Raw genomic sequence first — 26,125 nt, forward strand, 5'->3', positions numbered from 1 at the left:
GGCCAACTGTGAGTTAATTAAGAGTGCCATGTGATACCTGTTTTGGTTTTCATGTTGATACCAGTTCTGCTTAACTCAACGTTGCTCTGTTTTCTTCTGTTGATACAGAGGAATATGACAATTTGAACCGTTATGACCGACCAGACAGAAATATTCGACAGCAGAAAGCAGAGGGACTCTGGAAGAGAACCCCCCAGAGGTGGAATACTCAGGATCATTATCATCTTAGTCCCACAGAGCACTATTCCCACATCCGAAATGATCTCAACAGGTGTGATTCTCTGAGGAGGAAAAGGTTGGGGTTTGGGATCACTCCAGTGGCCGCTAATCATTAGAGGTTTTTCTCCCAGAGTTAAAAAATCTACAGTTTGACACAGGGATTCTTAGAAAGAAAAGAGAGCAGTCCAGAGAATTGTCAAATGTCCCTAACTCAGGCCACTTGAGCTTGAAATGTCTGTTTTCTATTCCTGATGGGCTACTTTCATCTTTAATATGAAAAGATTTCAAACTCAGGGCAAAATAGTTGAAATGGGGCTGTTTCTCACTGAAAGCTTCCCCGAAGTGATTGTGACCTTGTTGAAGGTGATATGTTCACCTTCACATTTGATATGTACGGGTAATAGCTAAAACAAAAATGAGTCTCTTTCTGTGGGAGTGAGTTATATTGTATAATTTATCAATCAATGAACGCTAATATTTTAAGATTGCACTTAATGTCAGACGTGCCTACTTCAAAATTCAAGAAATGAAACCCCCAACTCCATAGTTTTAGAGAAAAGGTATTGTTACTGAATATGAAGTGAAAGCGCCGAAAGTAAAGCAACATCTGAAACGAAAGGCGTGAAATTATACATATCAAAATCCTCCCCATACTCTTGTGAAGATAACTGGATGGCCTACAAGGCATAGAGCAAGAATAACCATATTAAAAGCAAAACCACAGAACAGATGTCACAGAATAAATAAAAACCGTACATGTATTTTTCAGTGCCTGGGAAAACAGGGCTTGATCTGAGGGTGAAATACCAGGGACACCAGTGCAAGCTAAACTCTTGAGGAAAACCCTTGAAAGTTGGAAAGCCACCATAAAGGAGATTCTCCACTGGCCCAGCCAAACAGTTTTTCTGGCAGGGATTCAGAACATCTGATCTTGAGCAACTAGATAGAACACTGCGTTGCTCTTAAGTCAATTACAGACCTTCACTTCTCCTGTGGAGACTTAGTAAACAAAGGCTGAATACTAACATCCTCCAAACTTTGCTTCAGGAGTTGCAACTATGTCGATTCTCCCCCTGTCAATCATCTCGAAGGCTATGGGGCATCAGGATTGTACCCACCACTGAGGAGTTTCCCAGCAAATACTGTGGTATTGGATGAAATGACCCTTCGGCATATGGTTCAAGACTGCACAGCGGTGAAAACCCAACTCTTAAAAATGAAAAGAATACTCCATCAGGTGAGTGAGGAGAAAAGGTAACATGTCATTTACTTTTTCTATTATGAAACTAAATATTTAATATTTAAAGACGCTGAAGTTGGCTGCTGAAATAGTAATAAGCCCTAATGTCCTGGATCGTAGCATCTTGATTGGAAATCTCTTGGGTGTGAAAGGCGCTGTCATTGAGCAATATTATAGCTGTTTTGAGCACGTTTTGGAAGTGTATTAAGTGTACAAGCACTGTTGTGTACAGTACAAAGCATTCTGTTACAAGCTTCATCCCTGTGCCCCGAAGATGTCTAATTTGCATTTCAGGTTTGGAAATGTTTTGAACATCCCTACCTTCTAGTAGTAGTAGTAGTATAGTAGTAGTAGTAGTAGTAGTAGTAGTAGTAGTAGTAGCAGCAGCAGCAGCAGCAGCAACAGCTGCTGCTGCTGCTGCTGTAGTAGTAGTAAATATTTCCTTTCCTGCAGGATATTGGGGGGTGGGGGGGAGAGAGTGAATGGTCATCTTGTCTGAGGAATGTCTTTTCCCAAACGCTGGGAATTGGGTTTTCAGGTTCATGGATGTTGCAGTGGGTGGGGGTTTGACAACCACAGTATCTCTTTGAATAGCAAGCATTTTTAATTGATTAAAATTCAAAATTTTAATTCCGTTCTGCTTGAGATTCAGCTGGCTGGGGAATTCGGGAAGTTGAAGTTCGCGGATGTTTGTTATGGCCCGCCAGAGGCCAGTGGAGCTGGCAGCAGATTCAGGCAGTGAAGAGGTTGGGGAGGAACATGGGCCAGTCCTGGAGTCTGGGGAGGGCTCTGTGTCGGAGGCAGAGAGAGGGCCAGAGTCGTATACCAGTTATCAACTGCCTTCGGAGTCAGAGGTCAGTGGGGCAGATGAACAGCTGGAGCCTGTTCCCGATGTGCACATGCACAGAGCTGCCAGGAGAAGAGAACAGTTAAGGAACAAGGGCCGACTCGGGAGTGAAGGCACAGGTGGATGGTGAAAGGCCCATAGGGAATAAAGAGGAGCCAAAAGGGAGTGGAGTTTGCAGGAGACAATTAGTTTGCTTCATTGGTGTGAAGATTTGTTCAACTCCTTGCTGAGTATTTTCTTGTACAGCGTTGCGTTTGAAAGATATCAGCCTGGCAGCTCTCCAAGCCTGATAATATCCGTGGTTGTAAATTTATCCTTGAAAGACCATTTGCCGGGACTTTGCTGGTAGTGAATTAGAGGAATTCACATTATTTGAATAAAAAGGTTTTTTGTTGAGGCAAGGAGTCTGCTTGGTGATTTGGTAAAGCCTTGGTCAGAATAGTGTTAAGTTGCCATGGTTGAACAGCCCTGACCTAAAGCCAGCCAGTGTGATTGTCCTCTCTTTTCAAAGTAGCTGTGAAAGGGAGCATTCTTATTCCTCACAGTCACAAATGCTTTTGGAAAATAGGATTAAAGTATCATAGCAATAGAAATCTGTTGGGTTCCTCCAGAGCTAATGTTGCCACTTGCTGATTATGCTAATTGGAGTTGGAACATAAACTTATGAAATCATTCTTGACTCACATTGTAGCCCAAGCCAGGGAAAGGAATGTGGCCTGTTACCAACAGGTTGTGATGTCAGCAATGATGCCGTCTGTCTGAATACCAAAGCTCAGCCTTTGTGCTTCCAAATGCAGCTTCCCTAGACCAAATTCCGGAAGACTGCTCCTTCCAGTTACTGCAGAAAATACACGAATAATTAAATATCAACCTGATAGAGGAAAAATAAAAGTCAGTGAAATGAGTTGCCGTCAATACCACAGGTATTTAAACAGTAGGGGGCAGTTTTAAAACTACCCTTTTTAAAACACAGTTGTTTCATCTTTGCAAACTGTTTTTCATACCGATTGAGAAGCTGGTTTTCTCTTGCTAAAATAAAAGAATAAAGGTTTTCTCCACATTGGCTTATTGGGCTAAGAGCTGATCATCTACTCAAGGCCAAGAGCCTTTTAGTAAGCAGTGACTTCCAGAGCTGCTTTTTGTAGACACCAAGACAAAGGCCTTGTTCCAGGCCCGCCCTGGTGTTTTCCTCCCTGGGAGAATGTTGAAGAGATTTCCTCTCTTTTTTTTTTAAGTTCTATTTTAGAATGTTTGTGTGTTGTTCTTACTCAGTCACTAAGTTGTATCCCAATGCTCGTGATCGTATGGATCAGTGCCTCCCCTGCCCCCAATCCTCCATTCAATTCCTCAAAGTTCCAATTTATTAAGAGAGCCATGTTGGCACATCTGAGAAAACCCAAATCTGAGAGTTTACCGGTTTTCCCCACACAGTTGAAAGTTCAAGATCCTGCCCCCCATACCCACAAGTCCATCCCATGGTCCAGTCTTCAACTGCCATGCTGGCAATTCCACCCATCCAATTCCGGTCAGGTGCAGAGACAAAGGATGACCTTGGCTTTCTAGAAAGAATGTTGTTATGGCTTCATAGCATCTAACTCCGTACGATCCCCCTCCCTCCCATTTTCCCACAATATAAAATGAATCGTAGAAAATGTGGCAGGCCTGAAACCTAAAAAGAAAAGATAGCTTGCAGGTCTGAAACTCACATTCACTGCTAATGACTTCACCATTTCATCTTCTGCCTCCCCCTTCACCTTTCGCTTCATCTGTGTACATGTTGCTTGAAAATGGGCAGAAAAACAATCCCCTGCTTCCAACCATTGTGTTTCTAAAGCCATGGGACTTCAAAACAGATGAGGAGCCACAACTTAATCCCTTCTGGATCTAAACTCACCCCAGATGGCCTCATCTTTTGTTTTGTTTGCAACACTACTTTTACTTATTTCTCTGCCTTTTCTGATTCCTTAATAAAAGTATTCAGTCAGAAATTGTACGGATGTATCCCCACCCCACCCATGCCAAAGTTCAAGCTTCTTCTTCTTCTGTTGTTGTTGTTGTTGCCCAGTATTTTAGACCAAAAACAAAGCGTAGCTTTTTCCAAGCTTTTCATAGACCTGGCAGGCCGCAGAAAAGGAAGAAGGTTTGTTGTTTCGGTCATTAGGACAATGGAAGGAGCGGATGCCCGAGAGGGCAGGGCGAAGCTGAATTTTCTTCATGGCCGTGCCTCGACACTGCCTTCTCAAGAAGAAGGAGACAGGCCTTAGTGGGCTTCAGCTTTTGGAGTGGAGGGTCCCTCAGGAAAGAGAGACAAGCAAAGGGAGATTAAGCAGGAGAGCAGTGCAAGGAGGCTGGGGGGCTTCCTGGAGAATTCAGCCAGCGAAGTTGAGGAATTCAGGACAGAACAGTTTCAGAAACCTCAAAAGGAGCAGATCCTCCAGAGGCCAGGTTGGAGAGGCTATTTGTTGCAGAGGTTATGAAAGTGAGCCCCATAGCAGGTAACTTAGACAAGGCTTTAAGCCAGGAGTGTCCAATTTCAGCAACTTTTAAGACCTGTGGAATTCTGGGAATTGAAGTCCACAGGTCTTAAAGTTGCCAACTTTGGACACCTCTGCTTTAAGCACTCGGCAAGTATCAAATACAAAGAGCTCTTTACATACTTAAAAATAGGCACAGGCCTTTGCGCCCTTGAAGATGGGTTTAGAGTAGCTGCCAAGAAAAGGCAGGCAAAAAACGAGCATCTAACTATCAGAAGAGTCTTACCTTGCTCCCAGTCTTAATCCAGTCTTGCATCTGGCTAGTTTAAAGAAAAGAAAATTATGAAGAAAACATGATAGCAGTATTTCAGGATTGGAGGGTAGTGATTGTCAGCTTCTGCTTTGCTGCTGCTTCGGCTGCCATTGAAACGGGGAGGGGGAGCATGGTATTTGGGAAGGGAATCATTATGTGCTGGAGGAAGATTCTAGACGCTGGTCCGACCATCTCGTTGCGCATGCAGAGGGAGTTTCCTGCCAAGGTTAACTGTCCAGCATTCCATCCTGGTGATGTTGTCTTTTGAAGATATCTCCCACCTGACAGTTGGGTAAATTATAATTGGACTATGGACTGGGGTGCCAAGGGGAGGGGATTGAACTATATATGATATTCTTTGCTTTTGCGCCTAATTAACCAGATTCAGCTTTTTGTCAGATGCTACTTCATTTAATAATCAGGAAAGAAACCACTCAACTCCATTTGCTTGAGATTAAGTGTACTTTTACTAATTACAAACGAAAAGTAGCGTAGCAAAGCTGAATCTGGTTAATTAGGCGTGAAAGCAAAGAATATCATGTATAGTTCAATCCCCTCCCCTTGGCACCCCAGTCCATAGTCCAATTATAATTCACCCAACTGTCAGGTGGGAGATATCTTCAAAAAACATCACCAGGATGGAATGCTGGACAGTTAACCTTGGTGGGAAACTCCCTTCCTTCGCATGCGCAATGAGATGGTCAGACCAGCGTCTAGAATCTTCCTCCAGCACATAATGATTCCCTTCCCAAATACCATGCCCCCACTCCCCGTTTCAATGGCAGCCGAAGCAGCATCAAAGCAGAGACTGACATCAATTCAGTATTTGCCCTCTACCACAAAGAAGAGGGGTATCTGTGTGTCAAATTATTCTCCAAAGCACCAGAGAGCAGAGACAATGGTTGGAAACTGATCAAAAAGAGAAGCAACCTTGAGTTAAGGAGAAACTTCCTAACAGTGAGAACAATTAACCACTTGAATGGCTTATCTTCAGAGGTTATGGGTGCTCCATCACTGGAGGTTTTTAAGAAGACAAGTCACTTGTCTGAGATGGTCCGTGATGCCGAACTGTGATAGGTCCATGATGTTTGTGGTACATGGGAGCCCTGTCGGCGGGCACGTGAGCTGTTGCCCAGCTCAGCTCTACTGCACATGCATGTGTGCCTCCCGCTGTCCAGCTGATTTTCAGGTCTCTGCCACGCATGCGGGAGACGCACGTGCATATGTGCAGGGTGGTTGGTCACAGCACATACACACACGCCCCGATTTTGGTTCCAGGAGGCTTCAAGGAGGCCTACTAGGCCCAAAATGGGGCACGGCGTGTGTGTGTGTTGCATGCATGGGGCAAGGGAAGCATGAGGGATCACGTGTGCATGTGCTGTCGTGCATGCGATTTAGGCACGTGACGAGAAACGGGTTAGCTGTCACTGGTACAGGCTCTCCTGCTTGAGCAAGAGGCTGGAATAGATTACCTCTAAAGTCCTTCCAGCTCTATTCTATTAGCCCATCTAGCAAAAGCCAAAGTGTGGGAATGGCTGCAGTTAATGTTCCTTGCAGTAACCCTTGAAGGCCCAGAAGAGGGATTTCATGCTAGCTGTGGGTATAAAAAAGCCCAGGAGAAGCAACGGCATCTGGGAATAATACCAAGCTAAATCAGCCAACCAGAAACGACCCCCAGTGATGGCAGCAAGCCGCAGGGGTTGTGAGGATGCACTCTCCTCCAGGCTGCCTCCAAATTGACAAGGTCTTGGAATAGGCTGCTTTATTTCATTGCTTTGGTCAGCAGAGGGGAGAGAAAATGCAATTCTTGCAAGGATATCAAAGGCCATTACAGAAACTCTGGCCAGTTGTGTTAAATTGTGGATTCCTATTGCTTTTTTTTTTTGTTGGTTGGCTTGTTTTGTAGTTTGGACTTACTGTAGGATCTGTCCCTCATGGGAGAATTTGGGAAAAGAAGGCGGCCGATAAAGGTTTCTCTGATTTTAGTTGAAAAAACATGAAATTCCTAGGTCATTCTTCATGGAAATATCCGTTTACTCTCTTTCCTTTTGTTTATGGTAGGTTGTTCCAACTAGGATTTAAGATTTTTTAAGCCTTAATTTCCCAAGTCTGGATATCTTCATAAGATTTAGATGCCCAAAACAACAACAAAAAACGTTGCTCTTTTGCAGAACGATGAAAACATGTCACTACACAACATCACACCCCCAGTGCCATCAAGTCCAGAAGAGCTGGATCCTGAACCAACGTATAAGGTAATTGGAGATGAGTCGATAGAATGGAATTGTCCATGATATGGAAGCAGTTTGATTCCACACCAGACAAACTACAGATATAGAGTCTAATATCTGTTCTAAACTATTTATAAGTCTTACTTAAATAATTCCAAGCTGCATGTTTTTTCTCAGGGCTAGGATGCTTGTACTACCATCTTAAGTCCCTAAAATAGATTAGGCATTTAAATAAAATTATTTTAAAAGGAGCCACGTAGAGATGAAGAATTTAAGGCAATAACGTAGAACAGGAACAGAGACTAATTAAAATAAATGGGCACACAAAATTATTTAAAATATATAATGCAACCGACCTCTCTAATTAATACTTTTAAACATGTGAAAGTGGGAGAAATGAAACCACCAGAAGGCCTTTAAAAGTTAGATTCAAACATGAATATAAAAAAACATCACAAACAACTAATTCAATAGACTTGAGTGGGGAAAATGTCCAATTATTTGATTAATAATAAAACTCTAATGTCTGAGCTATGATCTAAATGAAGATTGTACGTAAGCAGTCCCTAACTTATGTAATATTCCATTTTGGAAAGTATTGCATAGTCCAGTTTTGCAGAATAAATTGAGTTACGCTTCCTACATTTTTGGATGTGCTGTGTAAATGATCATATTTAATGTGTAATAGATATGGCATCCACAAAATTGGCATAACTTTATTTTTATGTAAGTTTGGTAATATATGGACTGCCTGAATGATGGTAGCACTGGCAGAATGTTCACTACACATAGCAGTTATTTTGTGAAGGCAAGTATCAGAAAAGTAATAAGGTTTCCAATCTTTTTAACATTTTTTCTCCTAAACAAATGCCTGTGTCTGAGTACAAAACTATACATATCTGTCTTAGGCAAAAGTTATTTATTTATTGAATGTATTCACCGATGTGATTGCTGAGGTCTCCCAGCGAGATGGATGGAAAACAAATTTAATAAGAGAAATATGAGGGTATAGATACCGATAATACCTGCAATTTGTATCATTCTTAAACATTTGGTAATGTGAAATCCATTATTCAGACTTGGTTTCAAAGCCATACTTTTTCCTTCCGCAGCAGATAATTAGACATTATAATATTTCTCAAAACACATTAATACCTTATTTAATTTATGCCAGATTGACGAATTACTGAGCGAGATCACACGGCTGAATGACGATTTAAAAAAGAAAGACGAGACCATCCAGGAGCTTGAACGTCGACTTGTAAGTAATCACGCCGCTTATGAAAAGAAATGTGATCATAATAATGATAGAAAACGGTTGTGCCCCTGAGCTACATGAAGGTTTTAGGAAACAAGCACTTACCAGATTTTTCGCTCTATAAGACACTTTCCTCCCCAAAGTGTGTGGAAATGTCTGTGCGCCTATGCAGCAAATATGGACGAAAGGCAGCAGCGGTGAACGGTGGCAATGATCCCCATTGCCTGGAACAGCTGATTGGCGGTATTCCGGGAGGCTCATCCAACTGCCGATCAGCTGCTCAGCAGTGAAAGATCCTGCCTTCCCCGGCGGAGGCAGCAAACACAGAGGAGGCAGCAATGGCCAGCCAGTCCACTGATTGGTGTGGCTACAGGAGGCCGGAATCTAGTCATTGCTCAGCTGACTGGGGGTGGGCACAATGAAGCGGAGCCCTGATGAGCTACATGCTGGGTCGCGATAACATGCTGAAGCTGACCAGGCTGTTTGCTGTTTGCTGCAAGGACGCTAGCCAGATGAATACCAGACGGATGCTGGGAGGCAGATTTTCTTTTTTTTTTCTTGTTTTCCTCCTCTAAACCTAGGTGTGACTTATGGTCAGGAGCGTCTTATGGAGCAAAAAATACGGTAAATTTTCTCTCGGGAAGGCTGTGTGGTGTTTTTTGTCTACTCTTAGTGGACCTGTTTAATTTGAATTTGTATCTGCACTGCCTCTTGACTGAAGCTGGCTCTGGATCCCCCTGTGAGGTAGCCTCTTTGTGGCTGTTCTTGCTCCTCACCGAGTTTTCTCTCTTCCCTCTGCATGAAGGCTGTTAGGTGTGGCTGCCACAAAGCCAGCAAGGTGCCTGAAGTGACCACGTGCGGCTTTGCTGACAAATTCACCCAAACCTCCTGGAGAAGAAATGCGGTGAGTCATTTACTGCTTGCATAAAGATGCTTCCTTACGCTCTATATATTTTCTTGGTGTTTTACTTTCAGTTGCATTATTCGGTATCATACCTCAATATAGAGGTAGCCCTCGACTTAAAACCATTCATTTAGGGACTGTTCAAAGATCAAAAAGTGACCTGTGGCCGACCAGTCGGTCCTCACACTTGTGGCCATTGCAGCATCCCCATGGCCACATGATCAGAATGAGGGCACGTGGCCATTGGCCTGTATTTAAGATGGTTGTAGTGTCCCTGGATCATACGATTGCTGTGTGTGACCTCAACTGGTTTCTGAGGTCACAAATGGTGTCACAGTCAGTGGGAGAAGCCAGATTTTCTTAACGGTTGTCTAATATGCCCAACCATTCCTGGGATTCACTTGGCAAAAACCCTGTAAAGTTGGATGTGATTCAATTAACAACCACCTTGCTTAGACATGGACATTCTGATTGTGGTCGTAAGTCGACAACTATCCACAGTCCATCATTGCTCCAATGCAGGGGTGTCGAAGTCAAGGCCTGGGGGCTGGATCCGGCCTACTGGGACAGCCTGGAAATATCAAAGAACCAACCTGCAGTGCCTCTGCTGGTTTTTAGTTAGCAGAGTGCCCGCTGGAGGCCCGGGAGGCCGAAAACAGGCCGTGCGGGGGCCTGTTTTCAGCCCGGCATCAGCCAGGAGAGTATTGCCGGAGGCCATGAAGGACAAAAATGGGGGGGGGGGGCATTTTGGCCGGTAGGGTGCAGCAGGAGGTTTCTGTCCCATCTCCCCCCCCTCCCCGCCACGCCCCCTTCCAGCCCGCGGAGAAGAACTACAGTGCTGATCCGGCTGTCAGAAGAAATCCAGTTTGACACCCCTGCTCCAGTGTGTACACTTTATAATGACATTTTCACTATCACTTCTTTTTTTATAATCTTTATTAAAAACATTTATAGTCTTTAAGGCTTAGAATTCTAGACTTGCCTCATTCTTCATATTTTAGGTACGCATTCAAAAAGTGGCTATTATATCTCCTAGATTCACTAATACTGGATTTCGTGGATTAGTCTACATGTCAAATAGCGGAAAAAATGATCTCTGGAAAAACGAGGCAATTCTGAATATACCTCATAACAAAGTCAGATTTAACACACTTTTTTGTAAAGTAATGGGAACATACATTTCTTTGACAACATTAATTTCTTGACCCTTTGGAAATCACTACTTCTAGTACTGTTTCCTTTGCAGTTGTGGAATTTAAAAAAAACCAACTATATTATACTATAAAGTCCTACCCCAGTTTTAATTTTTAGTAATTGCACTTTTATGTAAGATATAGACAATCTATAAAGTGCACATAGAGATAATTTACTGAAGATTTAAATGAAGTGGATATTACATAAAATGCCAGGATAGCAAATGTCAGTGCAGTAAGTCAAACACAATGCTATTTTTTAAATTAAAACATAATGCGTACAGTATGTTGAAAGTTAGATTTTTTTACAAACGAATATTCTTTTTGTAGTCACCTTGGGGATTTCTTTTTTTTTTTCTTGTTGCTTTTGGGAATTAGAAAAGCTCATTTTTGTACTTGAAGATTTTTAGAGGGATTGGAACAGTTGGTTTACATCACAGAATCACCAAAAACATAGTTCAACCCTAAACCTTTCCATTAAAAAAAATGAATTAATATTTCAGATCAGCTTGAAAAGCCATCAAGGATTTTTTTTCTCCTCAGACTCGTAGCTTTTAACCATCCTTGTATTTGTGCATTCTTCCTTTTTTGCCAGAAAATAAATGAAAGAGGGCAGCAAGATATCATAGTCTATTTTTTTCCCAAATAAAATGTATATAGCCAGATATTTTCATTTCATTTCATTTTTATTTAGTTATTAATTATCTTTATGTAATGACATAAACCAATGACTACACCTGGAGATTTATACAAAAGGTAGACTCCAGCAAAAAAAGAATCAATATGCTTCTGAGTATTGTTTTAAATATATTAAATACATATATCTAATTCCTGAAGTAGAAGTAAATAATGTGTGTTTAATTTTTTTAAAACAATATGCTCAGAATTTCCAAATACAACCAAAGCTATAGTTGCACCTGATAGATCAATCTGGAGAGATTTAATTAAACCTATTCCAGTTTGCACGTTTCTTGAGTGCAGGCTGGATGGCATAATTTTAGTTGGCTGCCTAGAAGCTTGACAAACATTTTCATTATGTTTTCATAAATTATCCTTCATACTGAAGGAAATATTGAGTGAGATGATACCAAGAGTGGTCACAGGCTGCTATTACAGTATTAAATGAGGACGTGAAGGAAAAAAAGGCTCGACAAATTTGTAGATGGCAAGAAGAAACAAATTTAAATGATTTTGAAAAGTTAGGGAAAAGACTGAAAATAACGGTTCCACCACAAAAGCGCGTAGGACAAAATCGCGCTCGACAAAAGCGCGCTGTGACGTCATCACAGCGCGACGAAAAAGTTCGAAAAATGTAAAAATAAAGCGAAAACCTTACCCTAAGCCCCCGAAACCTAACCCTAAACCTAAAACTAACCCTTAACCTAACCCTAAACCTAACCCTAAACCTAACCGTTAAAGTAACGAAAAACCTAACGCTAACCCTTAACCTAACCCTAACGCTAACGCTAACGCTCTAAAGCTAACCCTAACCCTTAACCTAACCCTAAACCTAACCCTTACCTTTATGTGAATCGGCTTGCTTTAATTTAATTTTTATGAATTTTTATTTGAATTTTTCGATCTTTTTCGTCGCGCTGTGATGACGTCAAAGGCATGATTTTGTCGATCGCGCTTTTGCCGTCCGCGCTTTTGACGGGTCACGGAAAATAACAACATTTAATCAGATGAATTTCAAGTTATTCTTTTTAAGAAATAAAAAAAATCATTAATAGAGGATTCAGGAGAGATGAAGAAAGGATCTAAGAACTGATGATTATGAAGTGAATGAGTCAGGAGTCTGACCTTTTGGGTGTTATTAAAATTTACTTTCTAAAGTGGGAAAACATAGTTTTTGTACCAGTCAAACTTCTTAAGTGCTGCATCCAGTTCCAGACACTTCACTGGAAGGAGAGTTTAGAGATCAACCCAGGAAAGTAAGTCTTACAAGGAGAGACTGGTGGAGGTAGAGCTGGAGATTAGCCTTGTGAAGGCAACTCCTAAAGCGATGTTGTTCAGAAGAAGATCAGGAACGGTCTACAGTGGTGTGTGCAAACATATTTCAGCTGTAGGCCACAGAAATTGTCCTGACAGTAAAAGCAATTTAGTAACAGAAAGACTGAGATAGAGAGTAGATAACTCTGGATGTGTTCAAGCAGAAACAAATAACTGCTTCTGGGTCTCTCTTAGAAACAGCTTACAGAGTAACTATTGAGGCCTGGGCAAAGATACAGCTGCTTTAATAATCCAAAGAAGGGTCTCTGTTTGCTGCGAAGGCCTTCTTTCAAAAGATTTATATTCAGAGGTCTTGTCCTGTTTTCTTAACTCTTGACTTCTTAGCTCTACCTATCAGAAATGAGGGATGACCAGGACGGCAGCATTCTTAGCCGTGGGGTCTTGCTGATAGAACTTTCTTCCGTGAAAATTATGATGATGATGATTATTTTGGTTTTCCAGATTTCTGAAACTTAAAAAGTTTGCTTGGATACATTGTTTTACCTTGATTGTATATCCTATGATTTACTGAAATATTTGACATAGGTTTCCTTGGGATCTTCCTGGTGGGTGAACCACTTACCTCCATGTAATTATTAGTTTTGTTCAAAATATCTAAAACCTCTGCAATTCCTTGCCCCCCTCCCCTTTTTTTTCCTGCGTTGAGCTAACAATCTTTGGAAATAATTAAAAAAAGATCCCACAATTTTTATCAAGTTGGTTGTGTGATGTGTTAAACCAGGGGTGTGAAACTCAAGGCCCAGGGGCCGGATCCAGTCCACAGGATGCTTAAATTTGGCCCACAGGGCCAAGGACTGGCCCATGATGCCTCTGCCAGCAAAAATGGAACTTGGGAGGGCCACATGCATCCCTCCCAGGCTCCTTTTTCAGCTGTGATGGCCTCCTGCCACACATGGCGCCAAGAGACCGCCGCAGCTGAAAATAGAGCTCTGGAGCCCGTTTTTACTGAGCGCTTGGGCCACCACAGCTGCCCCTGACACAAGTGATGTCAAGCTGACTACGCCATTGTTAGTGACAGTTTGAAGTTGCAGTAAAAAGTAACTTGCAACTGGTCCTCCCACAAACTGTTGCAGCATCCCCATGGCCAATTGTGGTTTGAGCCCTTGGCAACCCTCATTCACTTTATGACAGTCGCAGTGCCCCGTGGCCAACAGTCACTATTTGCAACCCTCCCAGATAGCTTCCAACAAGCAAAGTCAATGGGGAGGCCAGCAGGTGACGTCTCACTTAATGACCCTGGTGATTCCCTAAACATTGATAGCAAAAGCGGTTGGAAAATCTCATTTAACAACCACTCCACTTAAATGATACGTTTCCCAGCCTCTGTAGTCCTAACCTGAGCACCACTTGAATTGTTGAAGGTCTTTGTTTATGAAATATATGCAGCCAGGCACCACATTTTGTTTTCACTGCTTCCCTTCCAACCTTTTTATGCATACGTCGGACCCTCGTGAGGCTCTTGATAACACTCAGAAGCAAAAAAAAAAAAAAAAGGAAAAATTCAGAAAATCTGGAAGGGGGGTGAATACTTTTATTTTTCTCCCCGCAGAATTCTGCTTATCATGAGCTAATAGAATTGGGTCTCTGTCTGGGATAAAGAAAGCAGTTGAAGGACGCTTGGCAAATCCGACGACTCCTTTGGGATGGTTAGAATTGCAGCTATTTCTCGCTAAGAGACGAACAATGTAGCTTTTGGTACTGTTCCCCCACCCCTTACTGGTTCTCTGTTTTATTTTTTCTTTCCCCCCTTCCCCCATCTTTCTCCACACAGAGTGGGTTTTCTGCTCCTTCCTTCTCTCCCTGGCAGGGCTCATTCCAGGGCATCCCTCGGACTCTTCCACCACAGCGCAGACAGAGTGAGTCTGTACTCCTCACTCACCCCTCTCGTCCCCCCCTCCCCATTGCTCTACTAGCAGTCCCCCCCCCCTTGCACGCACTCCCCCTCTTGCTCAGCTCTCTCTCTGCTCTCCCTTGCAAGAACACCGGAGAATCCCTAACCCCTCTGCCTCCTTCACTTGCTATAAAACTTCCATTGACAACCGGATGCAAAATGGTTTTATAACGAGCCTTAAATGGGTCTGGAAGTTTTCATTCTTTCTCCTGCAAACTATAATTTGCTTGCCCTCCTGCTTCCTGCCCCTCCCTGTGGCTTTTGGAAAGTGTGTGGCCGTGTTCGTCCATGTTATTGGCATGCGTACCCCCCTCCCCATTTTCCTTGCAAAATATTTGTGTATATACGTTCATGGCAAACCGTATTTTAATAATACATGACACATTGCTTTCTTTGGAGAATTAAGCTTTGCTTCTAGCTACGTGTGCATGTTTCTCCCAAGGGGGTCTTTCCTCAAAAAAAGAGAGCACGTCCCAGCTAAGAAGCAGCTTTTTCAATTCTGCATGTTATATTAACATTACTTATTAACTTGTAACTGTTCGAACTAAAATGGGATTATTGTTTTTTGTATTCCTGTTCTTAAGGCACAATAGAAACAATATTTTTGCTGCTTTGTAGTGTTCTGATGTAGATTTTTTTTTTTTTTGGTGAATTGTTAAATTATTACAAGGGAAATTTTAAAAGCAACACTGCAGATTTGCAAAACCTAAAAAAACAAAACCTTATACTGACGGAATGAGTTTTAACATATGCAGATGATAGAAAACGGATCTCCAGATGGTTTGAAATGTGAAAACCAAGAAACATAGTTCTTTCGCAGTTTAACCACTTGAATTCCTTGAGTCACCCCTGCATTATTTCAGGGTTTTATATTGGGCCATGTTAACTCAGTATGGGGCACCCAGGGCAACTGCCAGCAATCCCTGACAAAGCGCACAATATTGGTGAACTTGTTTGTCATCATTAAGTGCAGAAAAGAGTGCCAGAATACGGGGAGAAATGAGTTAATATGTCATGTTTAAGCTAATGTTTATTTTAACCACAGTTTGTTGAACAAACTGGAGTTTTGCAGACAAATTGCCTGTTTAACTGGGTTGCTTTTCCTGCAGTGTCTTCTTAAATGTATCCTCTTCAAGTATGATGTTTATCATAATGAGAAAGAGAAAGAGAGATTTCCAGATGGGTGTGTTTTGTTTCTGGATTAATGTTTTGCTTTTGCATAAGTTTTATGTGTGTGTTGGAAAGAAGGATTGAGAGAGTATAGATTTGGTTTGGATCGGGGAGGTTAATTTCTCCACCTCTAGTTTAGGAAGGAGAAGATCAACATGGAGAATATGGAACCTCAAATAAGCATCAACGAAGTCTCTAAAGCCTTTTAATACGCGTTTTGGCTTCCCTTGGCTTTCATCTCTATCCATTAGCAAGATTCTGTTTCCTCCATAGTTAAACACAAGCCAAGACTTTCGAATCAGCCTTAGACCATGGTTTCAAATGGAGTGTTGTCCATTTGATTTGCTATACCTGTGATGGCGAATCTATGTCATGCGTGCCAAAGGTGGCACACAGAGCCCTCTCTGTGGGCACACGTGTCATCACCAGCTGCTCTTCTGGTATCATGAGTGCCGGCCAGCTGCTCTTTGCGAGCACTTTGCGAGTACTGGAAAACAGCCTGAAAACGGCCCAAAAACCTGCCAAAACCAGCTGAAAAATGGCCCCCAAACCACCCAAAATGGCTAAAAAACTGGCCAAAAAACAGGCATACATGCGCCAGCCAGCAGATCTTCAGGTTTCTGGCACTCCGAAGGGTGCACATGCATGCGTGTTCCGGTTTGGGCACTCTGTGCTGAAAAAGGTTTGCCATCACTGTGCTATATAGATGGATTTAGACTAACTAGAAACAGCTATGCAAAACAAATCCTCATGGTCGGGTATTCTGATCTAGCTGATATAATTTGTTTAAGATATTTCCAAGAAAGTGTTAACTAAGCGACTAGCTAGCCTTGATTAACAGTTAAAAATCTGGGAATTGGTAAAGACTGCCACAAAATATAGTCTTTTCGAAGTTCTAAGGAGGGGTTGTCATCATAGTCCATTCCTGAGTTTGATGCCTTGCTGTATACAGCAAAATCTGGGAACTGAGCTGTAGAGGTGGCCATTTTATTACATTTGGATCTGATCATATGACGGATTAGTAGCTGTACGAATGTCTCCAAAGAGTTCCAGTTAGCTGAAGCCGTATCCTGATTATAAATAGGTTTTCTTTGGCTAAAAGCAACAATTTGAAATATTTTGTGTCAGCAATTAGACTGATAATCATTCTTTATTTTACTGTCACTGCTTTTGTACTGGAACAAGTGAACCAAAAATGCACAAAGCAAAAGAAACATGTAATAGTAGATGAATATATCGACTTACAAAGACGTCTGCAAAAAAACCCAACACTGTTATTAATATAGCTAAAATGATTCTCATTCCACAGCAAAGTAATACGAAGCTGTTCTTTTTTTTTTTTTTAAAGAAATCTACAATTTGTTGGCAACAGAGATTTCTCATTGTGTGCCTCTGCTGTTCTGCTTTGTTTTTCCAACATCCCAAACTCATATGTACAGTAGCTCTCTGGTTTTCTGGTAGACTTTCATCAAATCCCAGCCAGGGATTCTTTCTCTCTCCCCCTACCCCCCAACCTTAACCCTAACCCTGTTTAAATTTGGGGAATCGGACAAAGTCAGCTGGGATTTGCCACCTAACCGTACACTTAATGTTAGGCCACTCAGCCTTCTAGATTCTGTTTTTCTTTCAGGTGAAACAGTAATATTCTTGATGTTTACTCAATTAGGAACAGAATTTAAACTGAGAACAGTCCTTTGATTAGGGATGGGGACAAGGGTGAAATGCTACTGGTTTGTAGTGGTTCATCCGAATTGGTAGTAAAAAACACTTTTAAAAGTTTTTAAAAAGTTCCAACGATCAGCTGTGTGACAATCAGCTATGCCACACAATCATCGGAACTTTTTTAAAAAACTTTTTTTTAGCATTTTTAAACTACTGGTTCAGGAGAACCGGTAGTTAAAAAATGCTAAAAAAAAGTTTTTTAAAAAAAGTTGGTCACGCCCCACCAAGCCACGCCCACAGAATTGGTAGGGAAAATTTTTGAATTTCACCAGTGGATGGGGCTTTTGTTTGTGTAAAACAGCATCTTTTGCCACTGGCCTGATTGGCTGGCTGTTGCTGGGGGTCTACTTTAGGAATTTTAGAGAGTCAAGAATTGAAGCTAAGATGGCCTTAACCAGAATTTCAGTGGTGTGTTTTAAGAGAGAGAAAAAATATCCAGTAACAGGATCCCCAGAGAGAAAAGGAAGGCAGCAAAATTCCCTATCACTTTCTTCTTATTTCAAGGTGCTACCCACCATTTTAATTTCATTTCTTAAAAACAATAAGCTGAAGTTTGCAATATTTCCATTAAAAAGGGGATTTTTTTAAAAAAAATGTTTTTAAAAATTTGGAAAAGAGAGCTTGAATCGGTGCTAAGGAGGCATCTGTGGACCTATTGGTGCCTTATCTCAGAGATCCTAATTTTATCAGCTGTATTTGTTATGAATATTATTAAAATTTTCTCAGGAAGAACAGCGCTTCCATGCGAAATTGATTCCAATAAAATAGAGCATCATGAGAACTTACAACTTTCCATTAGAGATTCTTAGCTCCTGTATGTAACGGTTGCTGAGAGAGCTTATCCATTAAGCAGCTTTTCAACTTGCATAACTTTAAAGGCAGCGTGTAACTCCATAGGAATTACAAAATCCACCCCCCTCCCCTATATTGTTAATTTTGTTGGAGGCTGATGAGGGTTGTAGTTCAAGAATATCTATAGCATAGCAGATGTTTAGCTCAAAAAATTAGGCAGTTATCCAAAACCAATCGGAGGCCAAGTGGAAATGCTTACGCTTTAGAAAATGACGAAGCACAGAAATAGTCGGTCTTAAGTGGGGAAAATACAAAAGGGGATATGGATCTGTAGTATAACACACTGAAGCTTTGTGACCTGGTGGACCTAATAAAATTATGTGATGGCCCCTGAGAGCAAGATGTGAGGGCAGGATCCATTGGATGACCGGATGTAATTGCATTCTGAGATCGGGATAAAGGTGAGTAGGCGTGGTTGCATTTAAAAGATATCCTCCGTTTGCCTTTCTGACATTGGGTGATCTGCGTTGTGCTATCACACTGTATAAAGAGGATGTTCTGAATCACGGTACTGGCTCATTACTGTGTCTTGGCCCTCTGATATCATTGTCCTTGTCTTTTCTTTTTTGTCTCTGCTTCCTATTGTGCTATTGACAAGGAGTTGAGGAGTTAGTCCATTACTTCTGTGATAAAGCGTGGTACAGTACAACTTTAGATTTTCCCCCCCAATCTCTCCTTTTGTGTCTTCACCGTCGTGCTTGCTTTCTGCATGGTGCATGCAGACTACACTTGTGCATGCTCTTGTCTTGTTTTTTTTCATTCATATATATTTACACTGCATAAGTAGGGAAAGACTGTTCTACAGTTTTTAATGAAGTCAAAAATATTTTAGGCCAGAGTGTATGGTAGCCAAACTCAAAAGAATTCTAACGGCGTATTGTCCAACTCACCAATTTCATTCAAAGGTCTTTGGATAATCATTTATTAATCAGAAAAAAGGCCACCAGATTCCTTCTGAGTTTCTGAGTTTCTCAGAAGCTTCCTTCTGAGAAGCTTAAGTCACATTTTAAGCTCATATGTTTTGAACACATTATATACGAATATACACTCCACCATATGTGAACCTACACAAATTTTGAAGTAGTTCCCAAGTTAAGGGGTTTAAGTGGTGAATCTGTTTGCTCATAAATTTTTGGTTATGGAGCATCTTAATGTGGAACACCGGTCATCACAGGATATGACCATGCTTCTCTGTGTATGTTTTTTAAAAATAACTAGCTGATAACCTGGCGTTGCCCAGATATTTAGCAATAGCAGATTTTTATATACCGCTTCATAGGGCTTTCAGCCCTCTCTAAGCGGTTTACAGAGTCAGCATATTGCCCCCAACAACAATCCGGGTCCTCATTTTACCCACCTCGGAAGGATGGAAGGCTGAGTCAACCCTGACTATTTATTTATAAGGGGGAAATGTTCTAATGTTGGATTTCTAATGTTGGATTTTCCCCCTTACCAGAAGGAGCCCCCTTGTGGAGTACTGTGAAGCCATTACCATGGCAACTCCACTGCGGTGTACAGTAGAAGCCATTTTATGGCAGTACAATAAAAGCCATTTTAAGGAACAGCAGACTATATCTTAACAAAACACACACACACAAGAGGTGTTAGGATATCTTACCTCCACAGTATTTTTTTTCCAGAGAGTAAATCATCTCTGTACCAAGTTTGGTTGAAATTGCTCAAGGCGTTCCAGAGTTATGCTGGAACACACCCACACCCACACACAGACAGAGCCATTTATATATAGATAGATAGATTCTGACAATTTTGGTGGAAAAGAGACTCATTCTCATAACTAAATAGTTCTGGTTGCTCATCTATCAAATTGTTGAATTCCCTCCGTGAAATTCTTCCTACGTATCGATCGATCACTACCTCAGATATTGGACAACTTTATGTTTTAACAAAGGAAACAAGTCACAACTTTGCTAGTAACTCTTAGCTCACACTTCATTGATATATAGGTAGTCCTTGGGTTACAATAGCAATTGGGACTGGAATTGCCATAATGAAACAAGACAATTGTAAAGTGCAATGTCACATGACAATGACACTTAGCAACAGCAGTTCTGGAAGCCCTGGTTGCCATCATTAAGCAGGGACCTCACTTTCGATTTCTTGCAGTCTCCCCATTGATGTTGATTGTGGGAAGTTGGGCAGGGAATATCAGAAATCATGATCACGTGACCAATGGCCGGAATTCCAAGGACCAGTCTTTAGGACACCCATTCCCTGGGTGATTGAGAATCTCCATAGACATAAAGGATCTGAGAAACACATTAGAGCCATGGTGGAAGTGGCATACAGAGCCATTTCGCTCAGGATGCATAGCCTTGCTGGCTCCTATTCCGCGTTCCGGTGCACGTACGTGGACCGCCCAGATTGCCTTCAAGCGTGTGCGAGCGCCAAAACCCAAAACAGCAGCATTCCAGCACGCATGCGTGCGTCCACACCCAAACTTCCAGGTTTCTGTTGCGAGCATGCGTGATGGCCAACTGTTCGTCGGGCGCTCACCCATGCCGGAAACCGGGAGTTTGGGTGCACGTGCCAGAACGGTGCTCTTCCAGGTTTTAGGCGCTCTCACATGCACAAAGTCCAACGAGGCCACCCGTTCCAGGCGGGATGGTTCTGCGTGCCATTTCCGGCACGCAGGTCAGCACGGGGTAATCAGCCATCCCTGCATCAGATCAATCAACTTTCTTCATTTCCTCAGCCAGTGGAATTCTGGGAGCTGCTCTTCCCTGCCCAACCAGTCCATGCCCAGTTGAGTTAGAGTAGAAGACAGAAAGTTTGAATAAGGAGATACAGAGGATAGCTCAAGTGTTGACACAATTGTCTTGCCACTGTCAGAATTGACAGTTCTTGCCTTGGATCCAACTAGGAGGCTCTATGTTTTCCCTGGTTATTTTTGACCAGGGTTGTGAATTTAATTACTGGATTAAAATAGTGTTTGGGGATTCTGCAGTCACAAGAAGAAAGTGCATGTTTCTACATTTGGGGCAGTAATTTGACCAGTTGGACAACAAGGGTTTGCTAAAGGAGGTGGTGCTCTTTCCTGGTACAAAACTGGATCTGCTCCAACCAGGCGTGATCTGAAAAACAGATTTTCCACCATACCCAGAGAGCAAGATTTCCTTTTCTTCTCTCTATATCAACTTGCTGTAACTTCTTTCAATTGCTATAGAAGTAGAAAGTGACTCATAGCAGTAATTGAATCAAGGAGGAGTTGGACAAATTGAACCTATATTTTCTGTTTTTTTCCCCCCACTCAATTTCTTTCAGAATTATACACATCCTTTTATCTATTTCTTTCCTTTGTTCCTCCACTGTTCTGTCGCCAACCCGATTAGACACACTACCCATTAGGAGAAAATTGATCTGGTTATGTCCCCCCCCCCCTTATTTAATTCTCCCTCCAAGATAAACTCTGTAAATGTGAGTCAACTAGATTTGTCTCTGACTTTCTCTCTTTCAAGGAGAAAAGTTTTGTAGATCAAGTAGAAGAAGAGAGGGGAAAACATTCTAAATTGATTTTTATTTGAACAATCTGTGAAACAGTGTAAACCTGTCCATTTTTATTTAGAAATGAAGGCTGCTTAATTTGACAACTTGTATTTAAATTATTGCACTTGATGTTGGACCTGTCAAAATTTTGCATCTGACCCCTCCTCTGTCTCCTTTCAAAATTAGATTTTTATTGGGAAAAAAGTCACCTCTAACCTTTTTGAGGCTTAGAATTCCTTTTGATCTGAGGTCACCTTACACTAATAACTAGTTTCGTTTCGTTTTAATTGCATTAGGCACACTTTTTCCTAAGCAGAAGCAATTCTTTAAGAACAGAACAGTATCTGTGGATCTAACTCACATATTTGTGTAAGGCCATGAGTAATGAGGCATACGTTTTGTTTTTTCAACATGTAAATAACATGTACTTTGCAGCATTTTAATGTATTTTCTTTTGCGGAATTTTTGATGAATTGTGGTTTGCGGTAATCAATCCTCAGTTTTAATAATTGTTTTATTCTGTCCCATTTACTGTCAAATACGAGTACATAATTTTCTTCCTTGTGCGGACCAAATTCCATTTTGTCACCCCTCAGTGGTGGGTGATATTTTATTATATAAAGAGGAAGGTGGCCTTCAGTAGATATATATGGTAAGAAAGGATCTTCTGTAGGACAATTTAATCATTTTGTCTTTGTGTGTAATGCTGCCTGGTCTATGGTGAGGCAAAGAGGTTGAACAACTATTTTATTATCCTCCATTGGGTAACTTAAAATCCTGAAATGGAAGAGAGCCCCTTTTACACCAGCAAATAATAATAATAATAATCATATCCCACAAAACCTTCAGGCATTGATACTACAAATAGGGGGATTGTGTGGGATTATTGTACGTTGAGGGCACTTTGTGTTTTATGTGTTGTATGTTTTCTGTCTACAAATCACTGTGGTCTGTGTTTGCCATCTGCAACAGTTGCATGTCTTCTAACATCATATCTATTCAGGTGGGTACATAGTGTATAGAAAATTGTAAAATATATCTGTTAAAATCAGCCTACATTAATTAACTCGAGATGCACAGTGCTAAAATGAGACTAAAATACAGGGAACAAGATGTGGCTTACTGTTTGTTTTGTCCTGTGATAACTGTGAGATCTTTCTCAGTCCTGTACCCTATTTACTCATTCACCAAGTTGTGGGATTTTTCCTTACTTTTATTATAGTTTCTGAGAGATAATGATCATGAAACAGAACTACTGTCGTAATCCCAGGTTACATTCTATGCATTAAAACATAGTTTATTAACCCAGCCTAGATAACCTCCTAACTAAGCCTTCCGTTTATTAACAGCTGAAGATCTCAAAGACTTTGGAATACATTATGGAGATTTCAAAGTCAGATTAATCTAATAAATCAACATAACCCTTGCAAATAATAAGCTTTAGCCAATGGATCTTGGGAGGACGGTGCTCATGTGGTTAAATTTGCTTACACAGCATTTAATTCTGGCACAGTTACACCTGCTATTGTGTCAAAACAATAGGAATAGGCCAGTTTTTCTGCTCTAATGCAAGGATCTCCAACCCTGGCAACTTTTAAGACTTTAAATGTCAAGCATGGCTGCCTGGGGAATTCTGGGAGTTGAAGTCCACAAGTCTTAAAAGTTGCCAAGGTTGGAGATCCCTGTGGTAATGGATGAAATATTTGGAGGGGTTGCTCAATTCATCTGAACCAGTAAAAGGCCCTGTCAAATGAAGACAATAGTCCCATTTTCTGACACTTGTTTACTGGTACAGTGGCTGCATTGCTCCCCAACTATGGAGGATAATTGCCTTGAAGGCAATTCCCGTCTTCAACTGTCACTCCAGGAAAAGTATTTTAACTGCATTTAGGAAAAGAGTCCAGTTCCCCCTTTTTACCCACCCTTTTCCAGTTTGAAGACTAGTTGATTTTAACTGCTTTTAGCTGATACAATTTCATGTTTTAGTATTCGTCCCCTTGAATGATCTCTGGGCTAGAAGCCAAAAATGCAGGTGAATAAGGAACAATAGTAAAGAGTCCAGTTGGGTGTTGGCAGGCATTGTATAGATTACATACAGAATATACAAAATATAATAATGAATTTTGACTGCAATCGCTTATTCATTTGGTGTCCTTGCACAGCCATGAGAAATGTTGGTTCCTTTGCCCTTTGCTCGTCTGCTTTAAACACAGAAGTTAATTTTTAAGCAGATGCCAGTAAGATTCCCCTTCTTCCTTTTCCTAATCATTTGGCATGTAATGTTTCCTCTCTAGCCTCAAGTACTACAGCCTTCCAGCCACCTTCCCCGTTCCGCAGACCTCAGCCAGGGAAAACTAGCAAAAGCATCACTCACCGTGGCTCGCAGTGAACCCCCTCCTCAGGACCAACCGGAACATGTTGGCCACGAAGATGGCAACGCTGCCCTCGGCTCCGGCACTGACAGCGGGCGTGAACCAAGCACTTTAAACACACAGCGGAACGATGACAACTCCCTGGCGAACGCACATTCCACCAGGAACGCAACGGTCAGAGAAAAAGCAAAAGACGTCGCTGGCCGGAAGTTGAATGCCTCGCAGCCCCTTGCCCCCTCGGCCCAGTTGAATGCGCAGGACGGGCAGGCCAGGCCAGCTCTGAAAAGCCACAGCTCCAGGCCAAACCAGGCTTCGCCACCAAAGATGTCAAGAGCTCTCCGAGCCCCAAAGCAGACCGTGCCAGTGCCTCCTCCAGCAACCTCTTCGAGGGACTCCTTTGTGCCTCCACTGAGCGGCCAGGCACAATCCCAGTCGGCGTCCAACCTCTCCCTTCCGAGCAGCAGGAACCAGAGGGCCTCCAAACTTCGCCCTCCGGCCATTTCCTCCCGCCCCAAGCAGAGGACAACCCCCAAAACCATCCCAGCTCCTGAGCAGCCGAGATTTCAGGCTGGCCCCACAAAGCCCCTGGCGCCAACGAAAGAGGCCCCACAGAACCGAGATCCAGCCCTTCGCCCTGGGGAGGGCCTGACTTTGCATCGTCTCTCCCGACTCCCAAAGCCAAAGACGTAGTCCAAGCGGGACTCTCCCGTGTCATTTCCTTGGTCCTGTCCCATGACGCTGCTTGCCTGCTCTTTTCCTGGCCAGGCGGCCTCAGCAAGAGCCTGGAGGCCCCAGAAGCTGCACATCACCTGATGCTTCTAGTCTCAGTTTTACCCTCTTTAAAAAAAAATGCATTGCTTCTTCCAGCCTTGATCTGCAGGAGCCTCTTGTGACGTCTTCTGATGGCACCGATGGTCGTCTCAGTCCGGGAAAGTTGCTGACGGAAATTGTATCCTTTGTGTGTCTCCCCGAAGAATGGATGACAGAGGCGACCTTCTGGTTCTGGGAATTAATTATAAGCGATGGACAAATGATACTGTCGATCTTTCTTTTGTTATTGCTGTTTTCTTCTTTCCACGTTCCTCTTCAGCCATAAGTCTGTCTCTGTAGCTCAAGAGGCCTATGCAAATTGTCTCTATTTATAACCCCCAAACTTTGTAAAAGATGTATATTTAATATTTAATGGAGGAGGTTATGTTTTCGCAAGGAAGATCCCAAATTGTTCTCTGTGTTTTTGGGGTCCCTATTCATGGTTCACAAGTGGCCACAAAATTTCACAGGGTGAAATGGATATATTTATATTTAAAGTCTTACCCGTTCCTTGTAGATAAGCTGTAGAATATATAAGTGTTAATCCATTATCATGGCGTAACGGAAAGACAGTATTTAATATATATCCCAGATTTTGGTTTATACCAACGGTTGTCAGATGGCACGTGATGTGACTCTGGAAATAACGAGTCCATGACCGCCAGCTTGTAAATTTTCATTTCAAGGCTTGCTTAACGGTAACATTATTTATTGAGTTCTGTTACAACTCAAAATCTCAAGAAGCCAATTTGGAATGTTTGCACAAAATTTTCGCCATATATGTAGGGATTCAAAAATTATTTTTCATAATAAAGCTTACGTTTTTTTAAACCCTATTTTTTTAAAATGCCAAATGCATTTATGTACACGTACACACTTGGGGAAATCTTGGGAAGTCCTAAAAGAACAAAACGTTTTAATCTTGGGAGAAAAGGGATAGAAAGTCACTGGAGACAGAGAAATTCTGTCAGATAAGGCCATCAGTGGAGGGAAGGGTTAACCAGACCCACAGAAAGAAAAGGGGGTTCAATTGTCTTGAAATCTTATTCCAGTATCAATCTGAGAACACTTGTTGGAAATGGCTTAAAAAAAAAAAAAAAAACAAAAACTTA

General features: G+C 41.9%; 1 protein-coding gene across 4 annotated transcripts in view; it reads left to right on the forward strand.

Moving 5' to 3' along the window:
- The window catches only part of CCSER2 (coiled-coil serine rich protein 2), a 50,007-nt gene extending 24,158 nt beyond the window's left edge, over positions 1–25,849 (forward strand). For 2 of the 4 annotated variants that reach the window (XM_014071014.2, XM_014071013.2), the window contains 6 exons: positions 109–271; positions 1,267–1,456; positions 7,265–7,348; positions 8,499–8,585; positions 9,388–9,486; positions 24,126–25,849. In XM_014071014.2, coding sequence (XP_013926489.2) covers positions 109–271; positions 1,267–1,456; positions 7,265–7,348; positions 8,499–8,585; positions 9,388–9,486; positions 24,126–24,893 — 1,391 coding nt within the window. In that variant the 3' untranslated portion in view covers positions 24,894–25,849. Of the gene's footprint in view, positions 1–108; positions 272–1,266; positions 1,457–7,264; positions 7,349–8,498; positions 8,586–9,387; positions 9,487–14,463; positions 14,549–18,925; positions 18,966–24,125 lie in introns of all 4 variants that reach the window. The other 2 variants (XM_014071015.2, XM_014071016.2) reach the window with 2 other exon arrangements.
- Positions 25,850–26,125: the final 276 nt, after the last annotated feature.

The sequence above is a fragment of the Thamnophis sirtalis genome, unplaced genomic scaffold (genome assembly GCF_051295495.1).
Source record: "Thamnophis sirtalis isolate CommonGarterSnake01/CBP01778 unplaced genomic scaffold, rThaSir2_p1.2 scaffold_15, whole genome shotgun sequence".
NCBI lineage: Eukaryota > Metazoa > Chordata > Lepidosauria > Squamata > Natricidae > Thamnophis > Thamnophis sirtalis.